The sequence below is a fragment of the Dioscorea cayenensis genome, chromosome 15 (genome assembly GCF_009730915.1).
Source record: "Dioscorea cayenensis subsp. rotundata cultivar TDr96_F1 chromosome 15, TDr96_F1_v2_PseudoChromosome.rev07_lg8_w22 25.fasta, whole genome shotgun sequence".
In the NCBI taxonomy this organism is placed as follows: Eukaryota; Viridiplantae; Streptophyta; class Magnoliopsida; order Dioscoreales; family Dioscoreaceae; genus Dioscorea; species Dioscorea cayenensis.
Window position 1 is genome coordinate 21,561,989 of NC_052485.1, and position 25,828 is coordinate 21,587,816.

At 33.6% G+C, this 25,828-nt stretch overlaps 3 protein-coding genes and 1 pseudogene across 4 annotated transcripts; 3 read left to right on the forward strand and 1 right to left on the reverse strand.

Moving 5' to 3' along the window:
- Positions 1-1,875: 1,875 nt before the first annotated feature.
- Positions 1,876-8,352, forward strand: LOC120277438 (nuclear pore complex protein NUP58). 2 transcript variants are annotated; one of them, XR_005541513.1, is made up of 7 exons: positions 1,876-2,454; positions 3,185-3,299; positions 4,557-5,021; positions 6,067-6,598; positions 6,695-6,773; positions 7,915-7,955; positions 8,078-8,352. XR_005541513.1 is itself a non-coding variant. In XM_039284290.1 (6 exons), exons 1-6 carry the CDS (start codon positions 2,156-2,158, stop codon positions 8,114-8,116), a joined length of 1,491 nt encoding a protein of 496 aa, XP_039140224.1. In that variant the 5' UTR covers positions 1,876-2,155; the 3' UTR covers positions 8,117-8,352. The 2 variants fall into 2 exon arrangements, 1 of the variants encoding a protein (XP_039140224.1); XM_039284290.1 differs by lacking the exon at positions 6,695-6,773.
- A 1,854-nt stretch (positions 8,353-10,206) lies between these two features.
- Positions 10,207-12,837, forward strand: LOC120277889 (thylakoidal processing peptidase 1, chloroplastic-like). The gene is made up of 6 exons (XM_039284743.1): positions 10,207-11,166; positions 11,340-11,408; positions 11,518-11,586; positions 11,681-11,767; positions 12,205-12,272; positions 12,397-12,837. The coding sequence occupies exons 1-6, from the start codon at positions 10,456-10,458 to the stop codon at positions 12,515-12,517; spliced, it is 1,125 nt and encodes a 374-aa protein (XP_039140677.1). The 5' UTR covers positions 10,207-10,455; the 3' UTR covers positions 12,518-12,837.
- Positions 12,838-13,603: 766 nt separating this feature from the next.
- LOC120277794 lies at positions 13,604-22,095 on the reverse strand (annotated as a pseudogene).
- A 335-nt stretch (positions 22,096-22,430) lies between these two features.
- LOC120278124 (probable 2-oxoglutarate-dependent dioxygenase At5g05600) lies at positions 22,431-25,828 on the forward strand. Its single transcript, XM_039285041.1, has 3 exons — positions 22,431-22,928; positions 24,012-24,339; positions 25,385-25,828. The coding sequence occupies exons 1-3, from the start codon at positions 22,465-22,467 to the stop codon at positions 25,646-25,648; spliced, it is 1,056 nt and encodes a 351-aa protein (XP_039140975.1). The 5' UTR covers positions 22,431-22,464; the 3' UTR covers positions 25,649-25,828.

Consider the following 25,828-nt stretch of genomic DNA (forward strand, 5'->3'; position numbering starts at 1 on the left):
TCTTGTTTTGTTGCCACGTGGCGTGTTTGTAATGTTTTATTTTTCTAATGAGAGCGTTTTTATTTTTAATTTTTAATTTTTATTTTTTTATATATGTTTTGGTATGAAAGTTCATTGTGTTTGTCAAAGAGATTAATGTGATGTTGTTGTTTCGCTTGGCCCAACTGCTGACACCCCGCGTGCCAGATGCTCTTGCTGTGAACCTTTCCCTTATATCTGTACCGAATTCGATTTCTATTAAAGTGCCCTGGTGTGAAGATTTAAGAACCCAAATTCTAATATTACTGGATACAGTGTTGATAATGGGTCTTCTGTTATGGGTCCAGGTTTGAACTTATCATTCTAACTCTGTATCGTTAGATGAAGACATATGATCTAAATAATTAATTTTTTGCATATGCGTATGTCCTTGAATAATTTATGTCATTTATAAAAAAAATATTCGTTGTATTTTGATGTAGTTTTGTTATTAAGTAGAGATCAATGAATGATTTCGTCCGTCTCGGTAGTTGTAATATTTAAAATTAGAATTTTTCTTTTTATAATTTAAAATTTTTTAATATTTTTATATCTATACATACTATTAAAGTAGATGTATAATCTACTCCGAGAACATTTCAAGGAATAATTTTAATTTTTTTTAATTATATTTAAGTTTTTATTTATACTTATAATATTAATAATTAAAAACCATTAATTACACATAATTATTTATGTAATAAATATCTATATGACCTTTGAAATCCAAGGTATAAAATAGTTTCCATGTAGAAGTTATTTAATTATATTATTTTATATATGATATTATCTCAAAACTCCTCAAAAAATTAAAATCTTCGATAGGAAGTCGGGAAAAATACCTAATTTATTATAAAATTGAACGAACAGAATTAAATTGCAGGTATATTTAGTTGGAGGTAACCCAACTCTCATGCACGTTGAGTTACATATAATTTTATTTAAGCATCAATTCAATTTATGCGTAATTATATACAATCTTCAACAAAGAATAAGGTTTTTTAATGTTTTTTCTTTCGCCTATTAAATTATAATAATTTAATTTTACATTCTAATGCGCATTTAACGTAGAGATTTGCTGAATTTTATTTAAATTTAAAATAATATAAAAAAATGTGCTTTTAAAGATAAGAACTTATTTGACAAGGAATTTCACAATCTTAAAATCGTCATAATTACAACCGTGAGAATTATGCTACTTAAAAAATTTCATTAAATCATCAATTTTTAACTTTTTATTAAATTATATTATATATTACAAATAACTATGTAATTTTATCAATAAGATTTGACAAGTTTAGAGCAATTCAAATAACTCCCTCGAAGACTTTATTTATATTTATTTTTTTATTTTAATAATAGGTAATAACAGTTATTTTTTATGAATATAAACAATATCAAACAGTACTGGAACCCGAATGTACAGTATATGTAATTTATATTTCATTTCCCACGAAAACTAAAATATATGAAATGGGAATGCCATATGTCTTCTAGTCAAAACGCCATTAACATGTTTTTAATGTTTTTAATTTAAAATATTTTTAAAAAATCATATCTAAGAAAAATTTAATATATTTATATATTTATCAGAAATTTAATTTTCATAAATTTTTTTATATTAAGTTTTTTTATATCATAAATTTATTTTTCATAAATTTTTTTATATTTTTCATAAATTTTTTTATATTATAATACATTTGTTTTTATGAAAGTTCAGCCCAGCATGGCCCAATTACCGGGGCTAGTCGGCCCAAATACTAAATAGGTAATTCTTATTATTTTGAAGGGCTATTTTGTCTTTTCAATGCGCCGCGCACTGAGTATTCGAATCTAAAAACAAGGGTTTTAATTTTGAAGGCCACGCCCAAAAATCCACGAAATCAAAAATCGCATTGCAGGTCTCAAGCTCCGGCTTGCCGCGCCGCCGATCACCGCCGGCGCCATTACGGCATCTTCTCGGGGTTGGAGTTCTCCACCGGGGTGGAAGCTCTGTATCACATCTTAGGCGGCGGCCGCCGTGGCGGTTGTGGCGGAGTTGAAGATCTCCGATATTCGAAGTGGTAGTTAGGGTTTGGCCGCTCTTGGAGGAGGGTAGTGAGTGCTTGATATTGAAGAGCAGAGGAGGAGGGAGATAATGGCGTTCAATTTCGCAACGCCAGCTCCGCAGCAGCAGCAGCAGCAGCAGCAGCAGCAGCAGCTGCCGTTATTTGGGCAGAGCTCGCCGATGCCGTCTTTCCAGCAAACTGGGTTTCAATTCCAGCAGCCACAGCAGCAGCAGATGCCGCAAATCCAGTTTCCGCAGCAGCAGGTGCAACAGCAGCAGCAGCCACAGCAGCAGATGCTTCTTTGTACGAAGGATGGGACTGCAGTGGGTTACCATACGAAGTTTGAGGAACTCCATCCTGACTCTCAGAAGCTAATGCTCCAGATCCAGTATGGTTTTCCTTTTGCTCTTTTTTGATCACTTTTATGTTCTTGAATTTTAGTAACTGATGTTTTGGATGAAAGATTGGGAATTTGCTAATGATTTTCTGTTAATCTGTGTCCCATTAATCGTTCATGCTGTAGCAAATTGGTTTCCCCTTAGCCTGCTTGGTTATTCCTGTTCCTCTATGAGCTTCTTGCTTTCCAGTGTATGCTATAAAAATAGGATTTTTCTTTCAAATTATTTCGTGTTCTTGATTTTTTTCCGTTGTCCTTTGGTATCATTGTAATTGCTTCGTGCTAGGATTTGTTAAAAATAGGATTTTGTTTTTGCCTTCTTTCTGATATGATTTTTGTTCTGTTCTCCATGCCAAGGGAGTTTCTTCCCTGATGTGCTTGATTCATGCTGTAATTATCCAAAGTTAGTTTGACTGCTATTGTCGCTGTTGTTATTCCAATTTGTCATGCCCTTGTTTTGGCTCATTATTGCAAGTGGACTAGTAATTTGTTATGAGACTGGTGCCTATAATGTTAAATTAACTTGCTTTGGTCAAACTGGGAACATTTTTTGAGATTATGGAATTTTAAAATTGATGAGTATGAATGACTGCCATGGGGATTGGTGCTATGCAATTGTGCTTCGTAAGATCATAGGCCTTTGTTTGTGATACTGCCAACTGGGTTCCAATATCATGTTTTTGAAGTCACTACTCACCATCGTCTTGAAAACCTAACACAGAGAGCGAATTAATGAGTACAAGGATGAAAGCCAGAGGCTAGATCAGTGCAGCCGTCTTTATGATTCATCAGTCTCTAGTGATAGCTTTGAGGTTGAAGCAAGTCGTATCATTCAGGTTAGTCGCAGAATTCCCATAACCATCTTTTTCAATTTCTTCATTGTTTTTTTTTATCTCGCTAATTTCTTCTTACTCTTGATGCAACTAGTTCTTAATATGTTAGTCATGGTGGTCTGAATGAATTTAGTGGTGATTCATAGCTTTCCCCTTCTTTTAAATTTGGCTATTCTAAACCATTTTTCTATGTTTTTTGCTTTAGTAGAGGAATATAGTAGCTTAAACAAATGATTTTGTTAGTCATATAGTGGCCGAGTGAACCTCCAAAGTCCGAATAGTAATCAAATGGCTGAACATATACTAATATGATTGTGAAACTGCCACAATCTAACTTAGCCTTCACCACAATTTTCTCAAATCATTGGCCTAAGCTTGATGCAGAACATGGGCCACTATTATTATTTAGGATTAGAAGTTGTTTAAAAATAAAGATCATTTGTTTAGGTGTTAGTTTACTAATCTCAATCTTTAGCCTAAGTAAGTGTGTCAAATTTGGTGGATTTGTCTTGAATTTTATTGTTAGTTGAGCTTATCAATAAGTCAAGAAGTCTAGATAAGTTTTAGTTTAAATAAATCTTTCTCTTATTTGGAGTTTGCTCAGATAAGTTCTCAAATCTCTATGGAAAGAAAGAAGAGTGTTTTTAGAAAATCAGTCAATGAATGATTTTTTTTTGTTTCTTTTTTTAGCTTAATGATTTCAAGGTGTGGTTGCCTTTTATTCTAAGCGTGATCACTTAGATTCTGTGGGTGTGATTACCACTCTATCCTGCTTCAGATCTTTACTAGAATGTTACTTGAATTGCTTATGCCTGAGCCCTACTTAAAACAGATTGGGGCTTAAAATAAAGCCCAAGTTGTGCATACTACTTTCTCATCCCCAAAGCCTGAACGTGGTTTTTGTTGAATTATTATATTCTGCCCTAAGAAAAGGTCAATTCAAGCATGATGTAGACATAACAGCCAAACCACTTGAGTCCATAAAGAAAAGTGACTGTATTGAAGCAAAAGTTCTTTTCTATCATAAGGAAATTTTGAATACTTGTATTCTATTAATGATTTACACTTATAATCAAAACCATTTTAGAATGGCCGCCTTCCCCCTCCCTGTTATATATTGACAAATGGTGGAATTCTAACCACTCTTTTAGTTCTCTTTTGGGTTGGATTAATTTCCTCATCCTTCTTACATTGAGCTTGAACTTTGTTGTTAGTTGCTTTTCATGTTGAATGAGTGCCAAAAATCTGTTATTTTGTCAGGAACTTGGAGGAATAAGCACTGCTATGCATAAGGAGAAGGCATCAATTGAAGAACTTATGGATGTAGCAAAGAGGATGCTTTGGACCACAGAATCTGCTATACGTTCATATATGATGCTTAGGTCAAGATTCAGTCGCCCAAATGTCACAACCAGTTCAAGTATTGGCACATCAAACCAGCTTACTGGAAATTCTGCCACCACCAATCAACCAATCACTAGCTCATTAACACCTGTTTCAGATTTCTATTATGGGGTTCCAAGCAGGCCCTCTCCATTTATGCAGCAAACAGGTGCCAGATTTGAGAAGTATCTTACTGAATGTTCTCAGCGGATAGAAGAACTGGAGCAGCTTTTGCTTGTGGATAATGACAGATTTGCTTTAAATTCCACGGGTTCATCATTGCAATCTATTCCAAACATTATGTCAAATGTGCATGATTTCTTCATTCATGTTGCTGCGAAGGTAAGAGAGTGATTTTCACCTATTCTTTAAATTTTTAGTGGATAGCTCCAACATCACTATGTGTATCTTTGTGTGGCCCACAATCTATCTCACTAGAGGCATGCCACTGGTTATACCTATTTTTATTTGATTACTGCTAAATTAGATAACCCTTATACTTAGTTGAAGCATCACTTTTTCCCAAAAGCAGACCATTTAGTGAGTTAACGCATCAGTTTTTACCATAAGTTGTCTTCTTTATGCTTGTAGGTGTAGACAAATAGATTTTTCGGCAGTCAAATTAATGGATGCAATCCTAGAGGAGTTGTCTGAGGCAACATTGCTGATAAAAAAGTCTTAATATAGGATTTATGGGTTGACCTTTGTCATGGTCTTAATTAATTAATTAATTTATTTTGTCTCTTTTGAAACTCTGCTGACAAACCAACTATGAAAAATCACTCGATTAAGAAGGATCTATTGCGGTTTTGAAATTTGAATTCCATTATTTGTTGAAAGATATTTAATGGTGTAGATCAATGATTTGTGTAATTTATCATTACTTCAAACATAACTGGTTGTACTAGAAATGCTCAAAATATCTGACTATGTTCAGATTTAGACCCATGCCACTGGGCCAATACATCGAAAAGGTAAGATTCCAAATGAAGAGGAAAGTAGTTAATCTAATTGTTTCTCAAATGCTGTTGAAGGGTTTTCACTTGTAATTTTTAAGGTATATGAGTGGGTTACAATTTTTCTTTAAGTTTTTTTGTTGTGGATTTATTATGTTATTGACCTTTTTATTTAGGTCTGATATCTTTTTCTTCTGTTGTTTGTCTACTGTCATTTAGCCTGTTCTGACATACTTTTATCTTTTCATATTTGTTTTTTTCTATTTGTGTATTTGACACCTGTAGCAGAAAACCATGGCTACCAATGCTTTTTAAGGTGCCAGCGTAATTTGAAATGTTATCTAATGGTCCTACTAATTTTATGGTTGTTACACTCATCTTATTCATTTAATGTGAATAATTGATTCCATTCGTTATTGTTGTCTTTGCAGGTGGAGAACCTACATCAGTATATTGAATCTATGAAGGCAGCCTATCTTGCTAATCAACGACGTTGGGGTGATGGAAATGACCCCTTTCTTGAGGCTGATAGACGAGCAACTGCTAAACAGGAAGCTGCAGCAAGAAGAGTTCATCCAACCTTACATTTGCCTGCAGTCCCAGCACAGCCATCTACTCAAGGTGCTGGTTTGTTTGCCAGCTCTGCAACAACTATATCAAGTATTCCTCAACAACCTGGGAGCTCCACAGCTTCTACATCTGGTTTTTCAATATTTAGCACACCATCCTCTGCAGCTGCTGCCTCTACTTCCTCATTTCTTTTCTCTACTCCAACGGCATCTACTCCATCCTTGTCTGTTTTTGGTTCTTCTACCTTTACACCTCAATCAACACCATTTGGGACTGCCTCAATGTCTCTATTTGGTTCTGCTCAGACGCCATCACAGGTTGGAACCAGTACCCCATCCTTCACTCCAGCCGCCACAGGCAGCTCACTTTTCTTAACTCCAACAGTTGCCTCAGGTGTGTGCTGCCTCTTTGATCATTTAGTTCTTAAATCTTCATCTAGATGGCTTTAGGGTTGATGTTCTCAGTCTAACTTATCACTGTTCGGCCCAGTGTTCTAAATGCATGTGGGCAGTCATGGAACCGCATAAGCATATGCAGCATGCAGCGCAATATGTGATTCCAAATTAAGGTTTGTTTGAAAATTATTTGGCCTATAATCATATAAAATTATCTAAACAATAAGAAATATTGCAATGTGCTGGGAGAACTGATGAGCACTAGCGTATTCATTTGAATTAATATTATCTTACTAATTTATGACAGAAATAATGAGTTGTTTGAAAACATTTTTCTAATATAAAACTTAGAAAATATACCTAGGAATATGTTTGTCAACCAAAAATGTGCACTTGTTAAGCTTTTGTGTAATTAGTTTTAATTATGAAGTTTAGAGCCTACTGAAAACTTGCTAGTGTTACCTAGATAGAAGTGGGATAACCTACCATTAGGCATTTGTCTGGATATTCCACTACCTGATATCATTTGTGGGCTTGGCTATGTATACAAATTTCATCTATATATTAAATTTTAACCGCAGATACCTATGTAGGGCATGTGATGAAGATGGGTTTTTGCCTATTGTATTTCAAAAGAATGGTTGCACATTAGAAAGCCATGTTGTAACTAATGTTATTACCAAAATGATGAGTTCTCTGAAAAATATTTTCTAACCTGGAAATAAGAGAAGTATCTGTAGCAATACGTATGCCAACCAAAAATGCACATTCGCTAAGCTTTTTATCATTAGTGTTATTATTCTAAAGTGTTGAGCTACTGAAAACTTGCTGGTGAATCCTAAATAGAAATGAGATAACCTACCATTACACATTTGTTTGAATATATCACCTGCTGATAGCATATGCAGGCTGGGTTTTATATACAATTTCATCTGTTTATCTGATTGTAACCATGGAGTTATGTATCCCCACACACAAGATGTGATATAATTAGTTGTCGCCTATTGTATTTCAGAGGAATGGTTGTCTTATTAGACCTTAGGGAGATACTTCTGTCCCATGTACTTCTGTTGTCTTATTGGTTGTGATATTTTTAAACAGTTTATGTAAATTGCATGGGGCAATGCAGGAAGTAGCAATTTTTTTTAATATAAATTTTATTTTCTGGTGTCTGCTTTGAAATCCCTGCAATTCATTTTCTCTTGATGCTATCAGGGGACAGCAAACTGCAAATTATCTGATGAAGCATCGTCTCTTTTTTCCGGTTTCTGTGTACAAATTTCTAGCTAAGCATATCTCTTTTGTGCTCTTTAGGTACTGTTATGGGCTCGGGTGCCAGCTTCGGTGCTGCTGCGGTAAGTTATTCTTTTCTTCAACATTCTTTCTTATTTTCACTTCATTCCATAGTTCACATTTTGATGTTTTTACTCATCTAAGCAAAACTTTGCTCAGTTCTATTTGTTTTACCCTGTAACAGAGATCATCCAAGCCAAAGACTCGTGCCACTCGGCGTTGATCACCTAAATGAACCGGCAAAACTTTTCCGTAAGTCAACCCCGAGCACGCAACTCCTGCGTGGCACCGGTACAATTTAATCATACAGATGACCTGCTGGTGATTTCTCAAAATTTTTATGTTCTAGTTACAAGCATTCTAATTTTTCAATCTTTTGTCATCAGACATAAAACTAAGTTATGTTGACATCCAATTAGTTTATCTTGGTATTCCTAATGTGAAATACATTAAAAATAATTAAGTCTGAGCATCCTGTTCTTCTCTCAAATGTTTCTCATGTAAATCTATTGACATTTAGGGGCTGTTTGGTTACCTGTAAGTAGGTGTGATGTATTTTGATTTACAGGTAAAATCCCAACATTGGTTGTTTGGTTTACAGTGAAAGCATTTTTGCTGTGAACTAAGTTATTTTTTTTTGGTGTTTTGCTGCATTTGGACTTACGGCCAATTTGGCCGTAAGTCCAAATGCTGCATTTCTTTTTTATAAAAGTCACCCCCTTAAATTTTGTCTTCACTGTCACTGACATGCTTGTTTTAAAAGTTCTTCAGTTCAAACTCTGTTTGGATAAATGTTAGTCAAACTTTGGTCAAAGTTCATTTGTAAGTTTCTTCTATTTGACTCTTTTATCTTTGAGAATGTTTACTGAACCCCATGCCCATTGATATGTTTGACTTGAAATTTTCATTTACTTTATTGGATTTGATAATTATTATCAGATTATTATGAATCTGATATTTGATAATATAAAGCAATTTGGTAATATTGTCACATGAATGACGACTACATGGTTGTGCTGTGATATTTTAACTGAAATCCTGTAAAATTTATAAATAATCCCTGACCATGTTCATTGAACTTATCTTTTTCTCATTAAAAAATATTAATTAGTTGGCAAATCAAAGATTGATGAAGACCAACCCAACTTACGTAAGTGCTTGCATCACTGTTTCATTGTAATGAAATTTGTTTTTTTGTTTTTTTTAATTTTAATGTATCTTTTTCCAAACATTTTAGAATAGAGAAAAATATTTCGGTATCAAAATATTAATGGTTGAAAATTATTATTATTATTATTATTATTATTATTGCTATTTGTGATTGAATTCAAAAAGGAAGTGAGGAGGAAGGCTCCCATTAATTGAGGACTGGTCAAAGTCAAACCAACTAATTTGTTATTTTAATTAAATAATAACAATAAATGCATTCTTCTTGCCAGCTTTACCCCCGTGATCTCATGTTATCTACCTAAATGCCATTCTATGCTTGGATGGTTTTGCAATTTTACCCTTTTGAAAACATGAAATCATTATGTATATTATCATGCAAATTTCTCTATTATGTGTGTATGGAATTTATGAGATTCAAAGACAGGTTGGTCAAATTTATGAGATTCAATTTTTTTTTTTTTAATGAGTTTATAATAATGTTTTTGGTCAAAAATTAAAATGAGGAACTTATAGGTAAGCATTGTTCGTAATAGACATTAAAGAAATTAATAAAAATGCTACACCCATGCACAGATACCCTTTTTAAAAGATACATGGATAAAAAAGAGTATGACTTTTCAAGTTTTTATAAATTTCTTTAGCTGGATGATTTATAAAATTCAATTCTCTTGCATATTGTTGTTATAATTTGCGGGTCATAGAGCTATGAACTCTTTTAAGTTTTTTTTTTTAAATAACTAAAACAAAAATACTTAATTAAAATCAAATTGTTTTTTTATTATGTATCAATAATTCAAATGATACAGGTAAGAAATTATTTGACAAAAATATAAAAAATTTGTTATCAATTTTATAACTTATTAACACGAGATTTTTACGTGCACAAATTTGTTTAGTTACCTGATTTTTTTTTTTTAATGAAATTATGGGTGATTATTGCTTACTTATTAATATATATACATAAAGATTTTTTTTTTATTGTTTGAGGCGTTACATATATATACATATATATAAAAAGATTAATAATTAATTAAAATAAAATAAAATAAAAAATAATAAGTATAGTGGCATTCCCGTAAATATCTGAAAAGGTAGGGGTTCAATCAATGCTCTCAATCCGTTTACCAAGTAAAAACCCGAGTCTTCTCTCCATCTCTCTTCCTCTCTTCACCAGCCCGATCTCCTCCTTCTCTTCCTCGCCGAGCTCGATCTCGGGAGGAAGCTGTAACCCTAACCCTAACCCTAATTCCTCGCCTTCTCCGTCGCCGATCCCGATCTGATCAAAGCCGTGATGAACTCCCAGTAATCCCCGGTCGCCGTCGATCTTCTTTTCCTCGTTCTCCACCCTCACCTATTCCTCGGTTGCTCCGTTGGCTCATCAATCTCGTTGTTATGGCGATTCGTGTCACCGTTTCCTACTCCGGCTTCCTTGCCAGCCACATCCGTTCCGGCGTCACCGGCGGCGCCGCACCATGCCGGATCTTCAACGACTGCGCTGTCCGATCCCTCTGCTCCTTGTTCTCCTCCGATCCTCCGAAGCGCCCCCTTCGGGACCCTCCCCCTTCAGCAGCGGCGAGATCGTCGTCGAATGACTGCAGATCGGCCTTTGCCATTGGGGTTCTCTCCGCCATGACATCCGGTTCCGGCTCTGGCGCCGGCGCCTACTCGGGGGCTTTTGCTGTCTCGTCGTCTATGGGAGTTGGGTTTAAACCTTCCTCCTTGCTGCCATTCTTCCAGGCGACCAAGTGGTTCCCTTGCAGCGATCTCTTCCCCGGACTCTCGAAAAGCGCTGACAATTCCTCGGTGGATAAGGTCACTGTGGATGCCGGCAATCGAGATCGAGATAAAGAGGAAAAGGAGAAGCCTTTGTCTGCTGAATCTGTGAAAAAGATGACCTTTATGGATGAGAAGGTGAGTGAGGTCCGAGAGGGCCATGGTTGGTTGTCAAGGTGGATGAACTCTTGTTCAGATGAAGCCAAGACGGCCTTTGTAGCTGTTACTGTTCCTTTGCTCTATGGGTCTCGCTTGGCTGAGCCGAGGTCAATCCCCACTCGGTCCATGTACCCGACCTTCGACGTTGGTGACCGGATTTTGGCTGAGAAGGTATACCCTTTATTTTCTTCAATCCAAGGTTTGGTTTTTATTCATTGAAGAAGATTCAGATTTTAATTTGTTTGTTTTGTGATTCTCTTGCCACTGATCTATTTTTCTAATTACAAATTAAAAATGTGGTTTTTGGTATGTTTTTGATTTTGGATTTGTTGTTGGAATTGTAGGTCTCATACCTTTTCAGGGAACCAGAAGTCACAGACATTGTTATATTCAGAGCTCCTCCAATTCTTCTGGTATGAATTAGTTCATGAATTTGTGGATATTTCTAACTTTTGAATTCTATTTGAGTGTCATCCTGGTTGTTATTTCAAGTATGTTTAACAAAAATCTTGTTGTTTGTAGGCGAATGGGTATAGTTCTGGAGATGTTTTCATCAAAAGAGTTGTGGCCAAGTCTGGAGACATTGTTGAGGTGAGCTTGTGTGATTTTCATAGCTTCTGCAATAATTTTTTGAATTTCATTTTTGAATGTGAGGTTTATATGCATATGTTGATTCATTTTATAGGTCCGAGATGGGAAATTGTTGGTGAATGGTGTTGTCCAAAATGAAGAGTTCATTCTGGAGCCACTGGCTTATGAAATGGAACCAATGGTATGTGATCTCTTCTAATGGTTTCCATTTGGATTTTCTTGTTTTATATATTTCTCCTTATCAAAATTAGCATAAGCATCTCGATCATATTAATGGTGTTAGGTAGTAGTTGGATTTTGTTTAAGTGATCCTATATAAGAATTTTGAAACTCTTGGGTCTTATTGAGAAGCCTGGTAATATGTTGAAATAGCCACATTTTTCGGCCCCTTTATGATGATAAATATACCAATTGTGTGAAGCTGCATGATGGCATTTCTAACCATTCTAGTGTTTTCCTTGGGTAAATTATAAGTGTGGCATGACTAATATGTGTTGTCGGAATCCTCGTTATTGCATTTACATGAAATTTATTCTCATGCAGGCATATAGAGTGTTATCTTCTTTTGTAGCACAAATTCATATATGTTTGTTAGTCTTATTACTTTTGCTTATGCAGTTTGTGCCTGAAGGCTATGTGTTTGTTCTGGGGGATAATCGGAACAATAGCTTCGATTCCCATAACTGGTGGGTATACCAAAACTCAATCTTGTGTTGTCTATCATACTGTCATTGTTTACATTCTTGATTCAGATGTGTAAATTTTCCAAACATGGAAAGACTCATCTTATTGTTCCTTTTGTGATTTCAGGGGTCCTCTTCCAGTCAGCCATATCCTTGGAAGGTCAGTTCTTCGATACTGGCCTCCATCGAAAATATCGGACACCATCTACGATCCAACCATGGTTCATAACATGCTCAGTGTTTCCTAAGCTCTAGCTAACTTGTTATTTGGTTCTACAACCAATTTGCGGCCTCCGGCCGGCATGCAGAACTTCGATCACTTTCTCCGTGATAATGTGTGTTAATATTTTCATCAGACCTGCCTTTCTAGGGCATGATCTTGTTCTGTTCTTTTTTTTTTGGTTTGTTTTGTTTGATTTTATTTATTTGACTTGCTGGGCATTACAAGAATGTTAAAGAAAATTTGTTGTTGCTTTTGCATTGGAGGTTTTGATGTATATCTGAATGTCAACAGTTTCAACAATTTCCTGGCTTAGCCTCTGGGCACATAATACAATTTTTTTTAATATTTTAAGTTCCTGTTTAAATAATGTATGTTTAATCGCTGAATTAAATTATAAATTTTCTTTCAAACAAAATTTATTTGAATACACTGTCATTTTTATCACGTGATGTTTTTTATTTTTTATATCTATATTTATTTTGGAAAAAAAAAACTTATTTCACATTATAGATAAAAAAAATTGATGGACAAATCTTGATGGCTGACCAATCAAATTTTGCCACATCATCACAGCATTCGGAGGACCCAGAATGATGACGTGTGTATCTGAGAAAGCATTAATGCATCGAACTTAAATTATAGCCAAGATTCATGGGGCCTTCTTTTATTGACCCAATATTTCAACCAGATGACCATGTAAATAAAGTAATACTAATAATCACGTGAAAAATAAGAGCATAAAACTAAGAACTTGCTAAAAGTAAGACAAGGCACTCATGTAGATATGATTCTTGTTCCCTTGATGCTTTCTTTGTTCATGACTTTGTAGCTAGTTTCCACTCTTAGTCATACCTGCTTTCTTCTAATTTAAATGAGACAATTGTTTAGACAGTAAAACACACACCCAATGCAAGTAAATATTTCTTAGAAAAAAACAAGAGAGACATGTTATTTTCAAAGTAGGATTAAAACAACATTGCTCTTTATTTAATAACACAATACTCCATAATCATAACGAAATATGGATTATTTAATATTAATGTAACTCAATGACAAGGCATAGGAATGCAGGAGAGTAAATCTTTAAATACCACCTCACATATAATAAATAGTATTATACAGGACTAGATGGTGGTCTTCTTGAAATGAGATATCTGGATGTTCTCTTTATCCATTTTCTTGAAGTTGCTGCCCAGGCGTGAAATGAAGTAATCTCTCCAGTTGTACTACTCATACTTGGCTGGGTTTTCATCACTCACAAGCTCCTCTAATGGCTTTACATTTGTTGAGAATGTTGGGATGAAGAAGAATGAAATGGAAAGCCTTGCTTTCTCAGAGTTCACTGAAGCTCTATGTTCCACACTCTCATACCTTTCATTGGTCCACACCTGTTGCATGGATCCAAATTTCAGATTCATCATCTTCTCATAATAGGCAATGTTTTTAAAACCGGACCGGATAGCAAATCGGTCTCATATTTGGATTACGGATCAGTCAGTCCGACCGGATGACCTGATTGGACCGGATGACGTCATAAATAAATAATCATTTTTAATAACAAACTTTATTATATTTTTAATCATAATTATCTTATTATGATTTTATAAAAATTGTTGAAGATTCAAATAGTTAATTTAGATAAAGCAACAAATACAACTCCTTAAATCTATTAATCATAAATGGATGATGATAACTACATAAATTAAAGCACTAATTAAATTACTAATTATATGAGGATGAGACAAGACATGAACAAAAAAATTCATACAAAACTAGAACTAAGTATGGTTAATTTAATTCTCATATTTGATCATCATTACCATTAAAATAAAAGTATAAAATAAAATAAGTTCTAAATAATCTATACCTCTTAAACAATTTACAAGTTTCTTTTTTTTTTTTGTTTATTTTCTCATACCTCCAAACTCCAAAGTTCCAAGAATCCAAACAATATTTTCTACAAATTAAGACTAAAAGAGCATCATGAAATCAAGAAAAAAAGAACCAATTCATGCCCTAAGTCCTTTCTTACAAAAAAATCAAAAAATAAAACAAAACATAAAAAAAACAAAAAAATTAAAAAAAAATTGAAAATCGGGTTCCATCCGGTTTTGGTCCGACCGGCCGGTTCACCGGGTTTGGGCGGGTTTGACCGGTTCAAAATTTGAGCAACATTAATTCTAAAACCGGACCGGACTATGGGCCGGTTTTCGGTTTTTCCGGTCCGACTAGCCGGTCCGGTCCGGTTTTAAAAACATTGATAATAAGTAATTAATGCTCTTACACTATAGCTAGGTTAATTATTTAACTATAAATGTTATATTCTACCACCCAGCAATATAATATAGATGCAGGTATCTAACACTTCTATATATCATGGTTCCATGTAACTTTAATTTTGAAAGATAATATGCACAGTAACAGTTATTGGTAGAAACTGAGAACCAAGTGTTTTTCTTTGTCCATAACTTGATAGTTTCTAATATTATCTACTTTTCTGATTGTAATGAAACACTGTTTAGACATTAATCTATATATATAGAAAATGAATACATTAATAACTAAAGTTTTAGAATGAGTTTATCTATTTCCTTGAGTCACCAATACAATATATAGCTTGTAATACCTATATAATTTTTCCATTAAGTTTAATCACTCTGTTTTCTCTCACTTCTTTTAACTCAAGTAAAGTACAGGTTATCCACTCCATTATTATCCTTCTTTTTTCTGGGTTATTCACGGCAATCTAAAGAAAACCCTATATTTATAAAGATTATAATTTATAAAGCTAAGACTATCAACAAGCTAGGGGTTTTTCATGAGTGTTCTCTAACTTAATCCCCCTGAATCATAAAAATATATTTATTATTATATACAACACATTTGGGTGAAATAATTTTAAATTTATCTGAAGTAGATTATGAGTGACACTTTTAATGATATGTTAAAAGGTAATCAATTAAAATAATATAAACATGTCCTTAATTAGATGACCAGCAGATACTTCTCTATAAGTGAGTCGAGAAAATTAAACCTAAAAAAGTGTTTAATAGAAACCATATGAAATAATATATTTGAGAATTGTTTTAGTTTGTCTTTTTATAGAGTTATAACTTGGAAAAAAAAAAAAACTTATACAGTAGACCCATTTATATAGTTAGAACTTATAAGTTGTCAATATTTTCAACTCTACTTTGTCTTGAAAAAAAAATTAATTCATACTTTAATCTAATCATTTATCAATCAATTTTTGTATGCATGTAATAAAACAAAAGAAGAGATAGAAGTGAACCTGAATTATATCTCCAACATTGATAATATAGGAGTTGGGAATTGGCTTGACCCGAACCCACTCTCCATCAGACTTTCTCTTGACATCAAGACCACCAACCTGGTCTTGATAAAGAACAGTAAGAGCTCTGGAGTCTTTGTGGCGGCCAACGCAGAGCACAAGATTCGGTGTGTGACAAGGATTGTAATAATTGAGTCTAAAATAACTAGATGAATCTTTAAAGAAGCCATTCAACCGTTTTGAAAGCAAATTCAATGATAAGGAAATGAGCTCTACTAATTTGTAGGACAACTTCTCCACGGCTGCAATATATTCCTCGCAAGTCCTCTATACAAAATCACAAGATGATTAGGCTGGAAGGAAGAGCAAATCATTATTATAAAAATGAAAAAAGTTTTTTCATAATAAATTATTATAGTAACATCACTCGTGTAATAAAAAAAAATGATATTTTTATTTTTCTCACTGTTCAAAAGTTGAGAATTTACACCCTTGGGTTTCATGCATTTATAAAAAAAAATTGATCATACTTGATTTTGTTAAACATCATTATCAAAAAAAAAAAGAAAAAATTGGACGAACTTGATGTAAAGAATTACAAGATTTTTAAGAAGAAAAGACACCCTTTTTATTATCAACAACGATGGCTATATAAAAGCCTTACAAACCAACTAACTGAAATACAAAGAGATAAGAAACTATATCTAACAAACTCATGATATGCAAAAACTAATTTAATCAACATATTTATTGACTAAATCCTAATAATAATAGGGATTTATTAACTAAATCCTAACAATCCTTCCTTTAAACTAAATGCTCGCATTTAGTTTACATCATTCTTTGAACAAACTCCCAAGAGTTCACGCAACTTCAAGAAAGCTTCCAACTTAAGTGGCTTTGTCATAATGTCCGCCAATTGCTCTTGAATTCCACAATGAACCAATTTCACAGTTCCAGCCTTTGTGAGATCACGAAGAAAATGGAAACGCACATCTATATGCTTGCTGCAACCATTCATCACTGGATTTTTGGATAATTTAATTGCAGAACTATTATCACAATAAATAATAGTTGTTTCACCTTGATTTTTATCCAGCTTTTGGTACACTCTTTTTAACCATATTGCTTGACAAGCACAAGAGGTTGCAGCTATAAATTCGGCCTCTGTAGTTGACAGACTTACTACAGGTTGTTTTTTAGATGACCATGATATAGCTCCTGAACTCAACAAAAACACATATCCTGATGTGCTTTTTCTGTCTCCTAAGTCTCTAGCATAATCACTATCAGTGTAGGCAATAAGCTCATCTCCTCCTCCTTTTCTATAAAAAATTCCAAACCCAACAGTTCCTTTCAAATATCTGAAAACCCTTTTTGCTGCCTGTAGATGAAGCTCAGTAGGAGTTTCCATGTATCTGCTAATTAGAATAACCACAAATGCTATATCTGGTCGTGTAGCTGTAAGATACATAAGACTACCCACTATTTGTTTAAAGTCAGTCTTATTTACCTGATCAGCCTTTTCCTCCTTCGTAACCAAACTGCCAGGATCAATTGGATTATGAACAGGATTGCTTTCTGCCATGCCAAATCTTTTTAGCACCTCCAAAGTATATTTTTTTTTACTGATAAAAATCTCAGTTGATCTCTGCTCAATTTCAAGGCCAAGAAAATACTTCATCTTTCCAAGATCTGTCATATCAAACTCTTGTTTCATGGAATTTTTGAATTCTGCAATCAATAGTTCATTATTGCCAGTAACAAGAAGATCATCAACATACAAACTTACAATTAACATAGCTTCATCTTCTCTAACAAATAATGTATGCTCATAGCCACACTTTGTAAAACCTTCCTTTAAGAAATAGGCTTTTATACGACTGTACCAAGCACGCGGAGCTTGCTTTAGCCCGTATAATGCCTTTTTCAATTTGTACACTTTCTGCTCACTTCCCTTCTGTACATATCCACATGGTTGTTCCACATAGACATCTTCTTGTAAATGACCATGTAAAAACGCTGACTTCACATCTAACTGGTAGACAAACCAACTTTTTTTGAGCTGCAAATCCGAGCACCAAACGAACTGTTTCCATCCGTGCTACAGGTGCAAAGACTTCTGTGTAGTCTATTCCATACTCCTGAGCATATCCCTTTACCACAAGTCTAGCTTTGTGTTTATTGACTTCTCCTTTTTCATCAAATTTAGTTTTGAAAATCCATTTTACTCCAACTTTCTTTCCTCCTTAAGGTAAATCAGTTAATTCCCAAGTGTCATTCTTCTTTATTGCATCCATTTCAATGTCCATGGCTTTTCTCCACTTCTCTTCTTTCACTGCATCTTGATAATGAATCGGATCAACATCAACAAGCATCACTAAGTGAGCAGAATCATCATCAGAAAGCCCTTCACCAACTTCATAATTATTCATCCATATTGGTGGACGTCTGTTTCTACCTTCAAATCTTTCTTGGACTGAAGAACCAAGAGTTTCTTGTTCATTTATGACTGGTTCTGTGTTTTCCTCAACTATTTCATTATCTCCACAATCCAAATCACAAAGTACACCTTGTTCATGTGTTTGATCCCACTCCAAGTGTTTGTCTTCCTTGAATTTTACATCCCTGCTTATAATGATCCTTTTGGAAATTGGATCATATAGCCTATAAGCCTTGGACTCTTCACTGACACCTAGCAAAACACACCTCAAACTCTTATCATCCAGCTTAGTTCTTTTGTTATCAGGCACATGAGCATGAGAAATACAACCAAAAACTCTGAAGTTATCAATTGTTGGCTTTACTCCACTCCAAGCTTCTTCCGGAGTTTGATCTTTCACTGCTAAAGTAGGACTTCGATTTAATACATGAACAACCCAATTTACTGCTTAAGGCCAAAAAGTCTTGGGAAGTTTTTTCTCGGAGAGCATGCTGCGAACCAAATTCATAATGGTTCTATTTTTCCTTTCAGCGACTCCGTTCTGTTGTGGTGTGTAAGCAGCTGTCAATTGTCGTTGGATGCCATTAGCAATACAAAAACTTGTAAATTCTTTGGATGTAAACTCTCCTCCATGATCTGTGCGCAAACATCTGAGGAACAAGTTTGCTTCCTTTTCAACTCGAACTTTAAAGCTTCTAAAAACAGCAAAAGCTTCTGTTTTTTCTGCCAAAAAATAAACCCATGTTTTTCTGCTAAAGTCATCAGTAAAGTAAGTAAATACCTCTTATTGCTGTTAGAGATAGGCTTGATTGGTCCACAAATATCAGCATGGACTAGCTGAAGAATTTGTGACACTCTCCATGTACTCTTCCTTGAAAAAGAATCTCATTGTTGCTTCCCCACCAAACAATCTTTGCACAGCTTCAAAGGAGACTTTATTGATGGCAAACCATCTACCATTTTTTTTTACTGAAGAGTCTGCAAGCCTTTGTGACTCAAGTGTCCATATCTACAATGCCAAAGCTACATTTCATCCTCAGTAATTGTGCTAAAGCAAACTGATGGCAAAGGAAGAGAAGTGGCACGCAATATGAACATTCGATTAGACCGCATCATTGTCTCCATTATCAGACCTTTCTTAGGATGAAATACCTTACATTTATCTTGTTGAAACATAATAGTCAGGTCTTTTTCTTACAGCTGCCCAATACTCAAGAGATTATTTTTAAGTTCTGGCACAAAAAACACCCATGTGATGATCTGCACAATTCCATTCACTTTCATTCTAATATTTCCCTTCCCTGCAACAGCAAGGCTGGAATTATTGCCAAGCTTTACTGAATCTTTGTATTTTTCATCAAAATCTGAAAAATACTCTTCCTTCCCACACATGTGATTGCTACAGCCGGAATCAAGAAACCATGTATCTTCATTAGTACCTTTATCAACATCCATATGTGCCATCAACAACATCTCTTCATGTGTTTTTGTGTAATTAGCCTCTTTCTCCTTGCTTGAACATTCCCATTGAAAATGTCCAAGCTTGTGACAGTTATAGCACTCCACCATAGCTTTGTTGAAACCTCCTCTGCCTCTACCACGTCCTCTGTCTCTTCCTCCATAAGAAATCTTCAAAGCATGCTCTTCTTCATCATTGGAGCTCATGCGTTGTTCATGCACAACCAAACTACTTTGCAATTCATCAATAGTCAATGTACTTGTATCTTTAGCCTCCTCGATAGAACAGACAATGTAATCAAACTTGGAAGTCATTGATCTCAGAATCTTTTCAACAACAACAACATCTCCCTTATCTTCTCCATTAGCTTTCGTCTTGTTAGCTATGGTAAGTACCCGAGCAAAGTACTCATTCACAGTCTCACCTGTTTTCATGTGTAATGTTTCAAACTCCTTTCGTAATGCTTGAAGATGAGCACGTTTAACTCGAGTGGTTCCCTGATATTTTTGCTTCATAGAGTCCCATATATCCTTTGATGTATCTTTTGTAAGGATTGTCTCCAGAATTGAGCGATCTATTGCCTGAAACAAATAGTTCTTAGCTTTCAAGTCTTTCAACTTTTGATCTTCATAGTGCTTCTTCTCTGTATCTGTGAGAACCACCCCTGTTGCCACCATAGGTATGTCATTCTCTACCAAGTTCCAGTACTCCTTTGACCGCAAAAAGTTTTCCATAAGCATTGCCCAATGATCATAATGGCCATCAAATTTAGAAATTATCGGCTGGACGAATGAGTTATCTGTCGCCATAAATTGCAATGACACGAAGACTACTGCTTCTATTTTCTTCAATCAAAACTCACCGCAACCGCTCTGATACCAAGTGTAAAGAATTACAAAATTTTTAAGAAGAAAAAACGCCCTTTTAATTATCAACAACGATGGCTATATAAAAGTCTTACAAACCAACTAACTGAAATACACAAAGATAAGAAACCATATCTAACAAACTCATGATATGCAAAAACTAATTTAATCAACATATTTATTGACTAAATCCTAATAATAATAGGGATTTATTAACTAAATCCTAACACTTGATTTATATAAACATCATTATTAAATAATTAAAAAAATTTTGCCGTCTAGACAAAATTATACTGATTTCATGCATGCAAAAGTACACGCGCATAATGACACACAAAAAACACTACTATATATTTAATACTAAATCGTAATTATTAAATAGTATGTTAATTTTAGTGCAATGTTATTTTTCTGTCATTAAACTTGTCATTGTCTTTATCGTTATATTTAAAGATAATCAAACATGCTCTTATAGTCCTCCATAGTTTTAATATTAATTTTATATGACATATATATACACACACATTTAAATATGATTATTTACTATTAAATAACTATTATCAAGTATAAATTATTTTTACTGTAAAGTAAGTTGTAACTTCTTTAATTTAGATTAATTGGTTTTTTTCTAGCCTCGAATTTAAAAAATAGTAATGTAAGCCCTTAATTTAGAAAAGACAAATACACGTTTAACCATCATGTTTTATTTTCCGTTATTATATATATAGAGAGATATATATACATGATGTATCATAAAAAAAATATAATAAAATTTTAAATATCAAACAAACTTAAAACATACAGAATAACAATGCCATGCCATCAAAACTTAATATTAATATAAAAAAAAAAAAAATTGAGTTGCTTGGTTGAGTAGGTATATTACTGAAATGATTGTGCTTTTTTTTTCTCATAATTATGCCTAATTTAAATAGAGAAAATAATAAGCTTGGGTATTTGTACTTTTTCTATATTTTAAAAATAATTTATAATTCATTCATTTAAAAAAATTATTCCGACAATAATATTATATATATATATATATAATATAAGTGGTTGAGTGAGAAGACGGACCTCATCGCCGGCGGGTACTCCGGCCACCGGTTCTTCAATGCCAACAATCCATCATCATACTCTAACAACAAGATCTAAAACCTCCTTCCAATCCCTAACATTCTTAGTATGCTCCGAATCATAATACTTGTGGTAATAAGATTGGGAATGTTATATGCCCAGAAATGTTGTGGTAATTCATGATAACCATGTTTGGTTGGAAACTCATGTTACATAGTACTAAACTTGGTAATATTCTAAATTTCCCAAAATACCCTTCTGTCTACTATTGTATGCAAGTTTAAATTTAAAATAAAATAAAATTTTGGATAAAAATTAAATTTTCGAAGCTAAACATATTCCAAAAATAATGTTATTTAAATTTAATTTTTTTATTAAACAAATAAAGTATGAAAATTATTATATTTAAACAAAGGGCATATTTGTCCAAAAAATATTTCAGATTACCACCCACTTGGTAATCCAACATAGCCACCTATTTTGATGGTAATGGTATTACCAAGATTACACATTTTTTTTCTAAAATTACCTTTAACACTCTATTCAATTTTTTTTTTAAATTAAATATGAGAGAGAAATGTTAAAATTAAATTAAAAGTAATTTTAAAAAAAACTAATGTTTTTATAAAATTTTATAAAATAACTAAATTTTTTATATGTGAAATTCGATTAATTATAATATATAAAAAAACTGAGAGCGAATAAGCACCAAAAAATAATTCAATGACGTGGCACCACCTAGCCCAAATCATGGTCACATTCGTCCAAACCAAATCCCTAACCCTTATAAATAGTTAAATACCACTCACTCCCAAAAAAATCTAAATTATTCTCCACAATGAGCCTCAAAATCGATCCCGCTTTCATCCAACCCGCCGAGCACCGCCCGAAACCCACCATCTCCGGCGCCGGAACGATCCCTCTCATCGACCTCTCCCCTCTCCTCCACCACCAGATCCCCTCCGATTCCTCCGATCCCGCCATCCCCAACGAGATCTCGTCACTGATCGCCGCCATCGGCGCCGCGTGCCGCGATTGGGGTTTTTTCCAAGTGATCAACCATGGCGTCGATCCGCAGCTGTTGGAGAGGATTCAGAAGGCGGTGGTCGAGTTCTTTGCTCTTCCGGCGGAGGAGAAGCGAAAGGTAAAGCGCGATGAGGTGAATCCTTTAGGGTATTATGATTCGGAGAATACTAAGAATGTTAGGGATTGGAAGGAGGTTTTGGATCTTGTGAATAGAGAGTACGACGATGGATTGTTAGTGTTGAAGAACCGATGGCCGGAATACCCGCCGGCGATGAGGTCGGTGTTCTCACTCAACCACTTTATATATATTTATTGTTTTTTTTAATAATATTATTGTCGGAATAATTTTTTTTAAATGAATGAATTATAAAATATTTTAAAAATATTGAAAAAGTAATAAAGTATAAATATCCAAGCTTATTTTTTTCTCTATTTAAATTAGGCATAATTACGAGAAAAAAAAAAGCACAATCATTTCAGTAATATACCTACTCAACCAAGCAACTCAAATTTGTTTTTTAATGTTTATATTAAATATATATTAATTTTAAGTTTTGATGGCATGGCATTTGTTATTCTGTATGTTTTAAGTTTGTTTGATATTTAAAATTTTATTATATTTTTTATGATACATCATGGTATTTGTACTTTCTAAATTAAGGGCTCACATTACTATTTTTTAAATTCGAGGCTTAAAAAAACCAATTAATCTAAATTAAAGAAGTTGCAACTTGCAACTTACTTTACAATAAAAATAATTTATACTTAATAATAGTTATTTAATATTAAATATTCCTATTTAAATGTGTATGTATATATATATGTCATATAAAATTTACAAAAAAACTATATATGGTGGATGAACAACATATATATATATTTTTTAAAGTTAAAAGTCTGTTTAATTATTTTTAATTTAATGATAAAAACAACAAGTTTAATGACAGAAAAATAACCTCGCACATGCTATTTAATAACTAAGTTTTAGTATTAAAATTATAGTAGTTATTATGTGTGTCATTATGCGCGTGTGCTTTTGCATGCATGAAGTTAGTATAATTTTGCCTAGGCGGCAAATTTTTTTAATTATTTAATAATAATGTTTATAAAAATCAAGTTCGTCCAAAATTTATTTGGTAATGATGTTTAACAAAATCAAGTATGGTCATATATAAATGCATAAAAATCAAGAGAGTGAATTCTCAACTTTTGAACAGTGAAAATTTAAAAATATCAATTTTTTTTTATTACATGAGTGATGTTACCATAATAATTTATTATGGAAAACTTTTTTTTTTTCCTTTTTATAATAATGATTTACTCTTCCTTCGGTCCTAATCATCTCGTGATCTTGTATAGAAAGACTTGCGAGGAATATATTTCAGTTGTGGAGAAGTTGTCCTACAAGCTAGTAGAGCTCATTTCCTTGTCATTGAATTTGCCTGCAAAACGGTTGAATGGTTTCTTTAAGGATTCATCTAGCTATTTTAGACTCAACTACTACAATCCTTGCCCCATGCCAGATCTTGTGATGGGAGTTGGCCGCCACAAAGACTCCGGAGCTCTTACTGTTCTTTATCAAGACCAGGTTGGTGGTCTTGATGTCAAGAGAAAGTCTGATGGAGAGTGGGTTCGGGTCAAGCCAACTTCCAATTCCTACATTATCAATGTTGGAGATGTAATTGAGGTTCACTTCTTTCTCTTCTATTGTTTTATACATGCATTAGAAAAATTGATAGATAAATGATTAGATTAGAATATGAATTGATTTTTTTTTCAAAACAAGGTAGAATTGAAAATATTGTCAACTTATTAGTTCTAACTATCTATGGGTCTTCTGTATAAATCTTTTTCCTTGAAGTTTCTCTATAAAGAGATAAAAAAAACTTAATAAACAAAGCTCAAATATGTTATTTCATAAGGTTTCTATTAAACACTTTTTTAGAATTAATTTTCTCGACTCACTTATAGAGAAGTATCTGCTGGTCATCTAATTAAAGACATGTTTATATTATTTTAATTGATTTCCTTTTAACATATCATTACAAGTGTCACTCATAATCTACTTCAGATAAATTCAAATTTATTTCACCCAAATGTGCTGTATATAATAATAAATATATTTTTATGATTCAGGGGGATTAAGTTAGAGAACACTCATGAAAAACCCCTAGCTTGTTGATAGTCTTAGCATTATAATCTTTATAAATATAGGGTTTTGTTTAGATTGGTGTGAACAACCCAGAAAAAAGATGGATAACAATAGAGTGGATAACCTGTGCTTTACTTGAGTTAAAAGAAGTAAATTGACAAAGAAGTAAGAGAAAACAGAGTGATATATTAAACTTGATGAAAAAATGATATAGTTTTACTTTTACAAGCTATTGTATTGTTGACTCAGAAGGAAATAGATAAACTCAATCTAAACCTTCAGTTATTAATTTATTCATTTTCTATATGTATAGATTGTCTAAACAGTGTTTCTCATTACAATCAGAAGAAAGTAGATAATATTAGAAATTATCAAGTCATACACAAAAAAAAGCACTTGGTTCTCAGTTTCTTCCAATGAGTGTTACTGTCATGATAGAAGTGTGAGATACCTGTATCTATATTATATTACTGGGTGGTAGAATACAACATTTATAGTTATAAAACCTAGCTATAGTGTAAGAGCATTAATTACTTATTATGAGAAGATGATGAATCTGAAATTTGGATCCATGCAACAGGTGTGGACCAATCAAAGGTATGAGAGTGTGGAACATAGAGCTTCAGTAAACTCTGAGAAAGCAAGGCTTTCCATCCCATTCTTCTTCCTCCCAACATTCTCAACAAATGTGAAGCCATTGGAGGAACTTGTGAGTGATGAAAACCCAGCCAAGTATGAGGAGTACAACTGGAGAGAGTTCGTCAGTTCACGCCTGGGCAGCAACTTCAAGAAAATGGACAAAGAGAACATCCAGATATCTCATTTCAAGAAGACCACCATCTAGTTTTGTATAATACTATTTATTATATGTGAGGTTGGTGTAATGAATAAACTTCACAGATTGTTGTCTAATTCCAAATCAACAAATTCTATCAGTAAAACACCACCATCAAAGAGCTCTCAGCTCGAATTTCATTGAATCAAACAAGATCAATATAGTTTTCTTCAGAGTATTAACTGAATC

Excerpts from the sequence above, each read along its gene's own strand:
- LOC120277438 (XM_039284290.1), top strand. The coding sequence starts at position 2,156 with ATGGCGTTCAATTTCGCAACGCCAGCTCCGCAGCAGCAGCAGCAGCAG. Across the intron at positions 2,455-3,184 it reads AAGCTAATGCTCCAGATCCA|AGAGCGAATTAATGAGTACA; the intron begins GTATGGTTTTCC and ends AACCTAACACAG. Across the intron at positions 7,956-8,077 it reads CCAGCTTCGGTGCTGCTGCG|AGATCATCCAAGCCAAAGAC; the intron begins GTAAGTTATTCT and ends ACCCTGTAACAG.
- LOC120277889 (XM_039284743.1), top strand. The coding sequence starts at position 10,456 with ATGGCGATTCGTGTCACCGTTTCCTACTCCGGCTTCCTTGCCAGCCAC. Across the intron at positions 11,587-11,680 it reads AGTCTGGAGACATTGTTGAG|GTCCGAGATGGGAAATTGTT; the intron begins GTGAGCTTGTGT and ends TTCATTTTATAG. Across the intron at positions 11,768-12,204 it reads CTTATGAAATGGAACCAATG|TTTGTGCCTGAAGGCTATGT; the intron begins GTATGTGATCTC and ends TTGCTTATGCAG.
- LOC120278124 (XM_039285041.1), top strand. The coding sequence starts at position 22,465 with ATGAGCCTCAAAATCGATCCCGCTTTCATCCAACCCGCCGAGCACCGC. Across the intron at positions 22,929-24,011 it reads GAATACCCGCCGGCGATGAG|AAAGACTTGCGAGGAATATA; the intron begins GTCGGTGTTCTC and ends GATCTTGTATAG. Across the intron at positions 24,340-25,384 it reads ATGTTGGAGATGTAATTGAG|GTGTGGACCAATCAAAGGTA; the intron begins GTTCACTTCTTT and ends TCCATGCAACAG.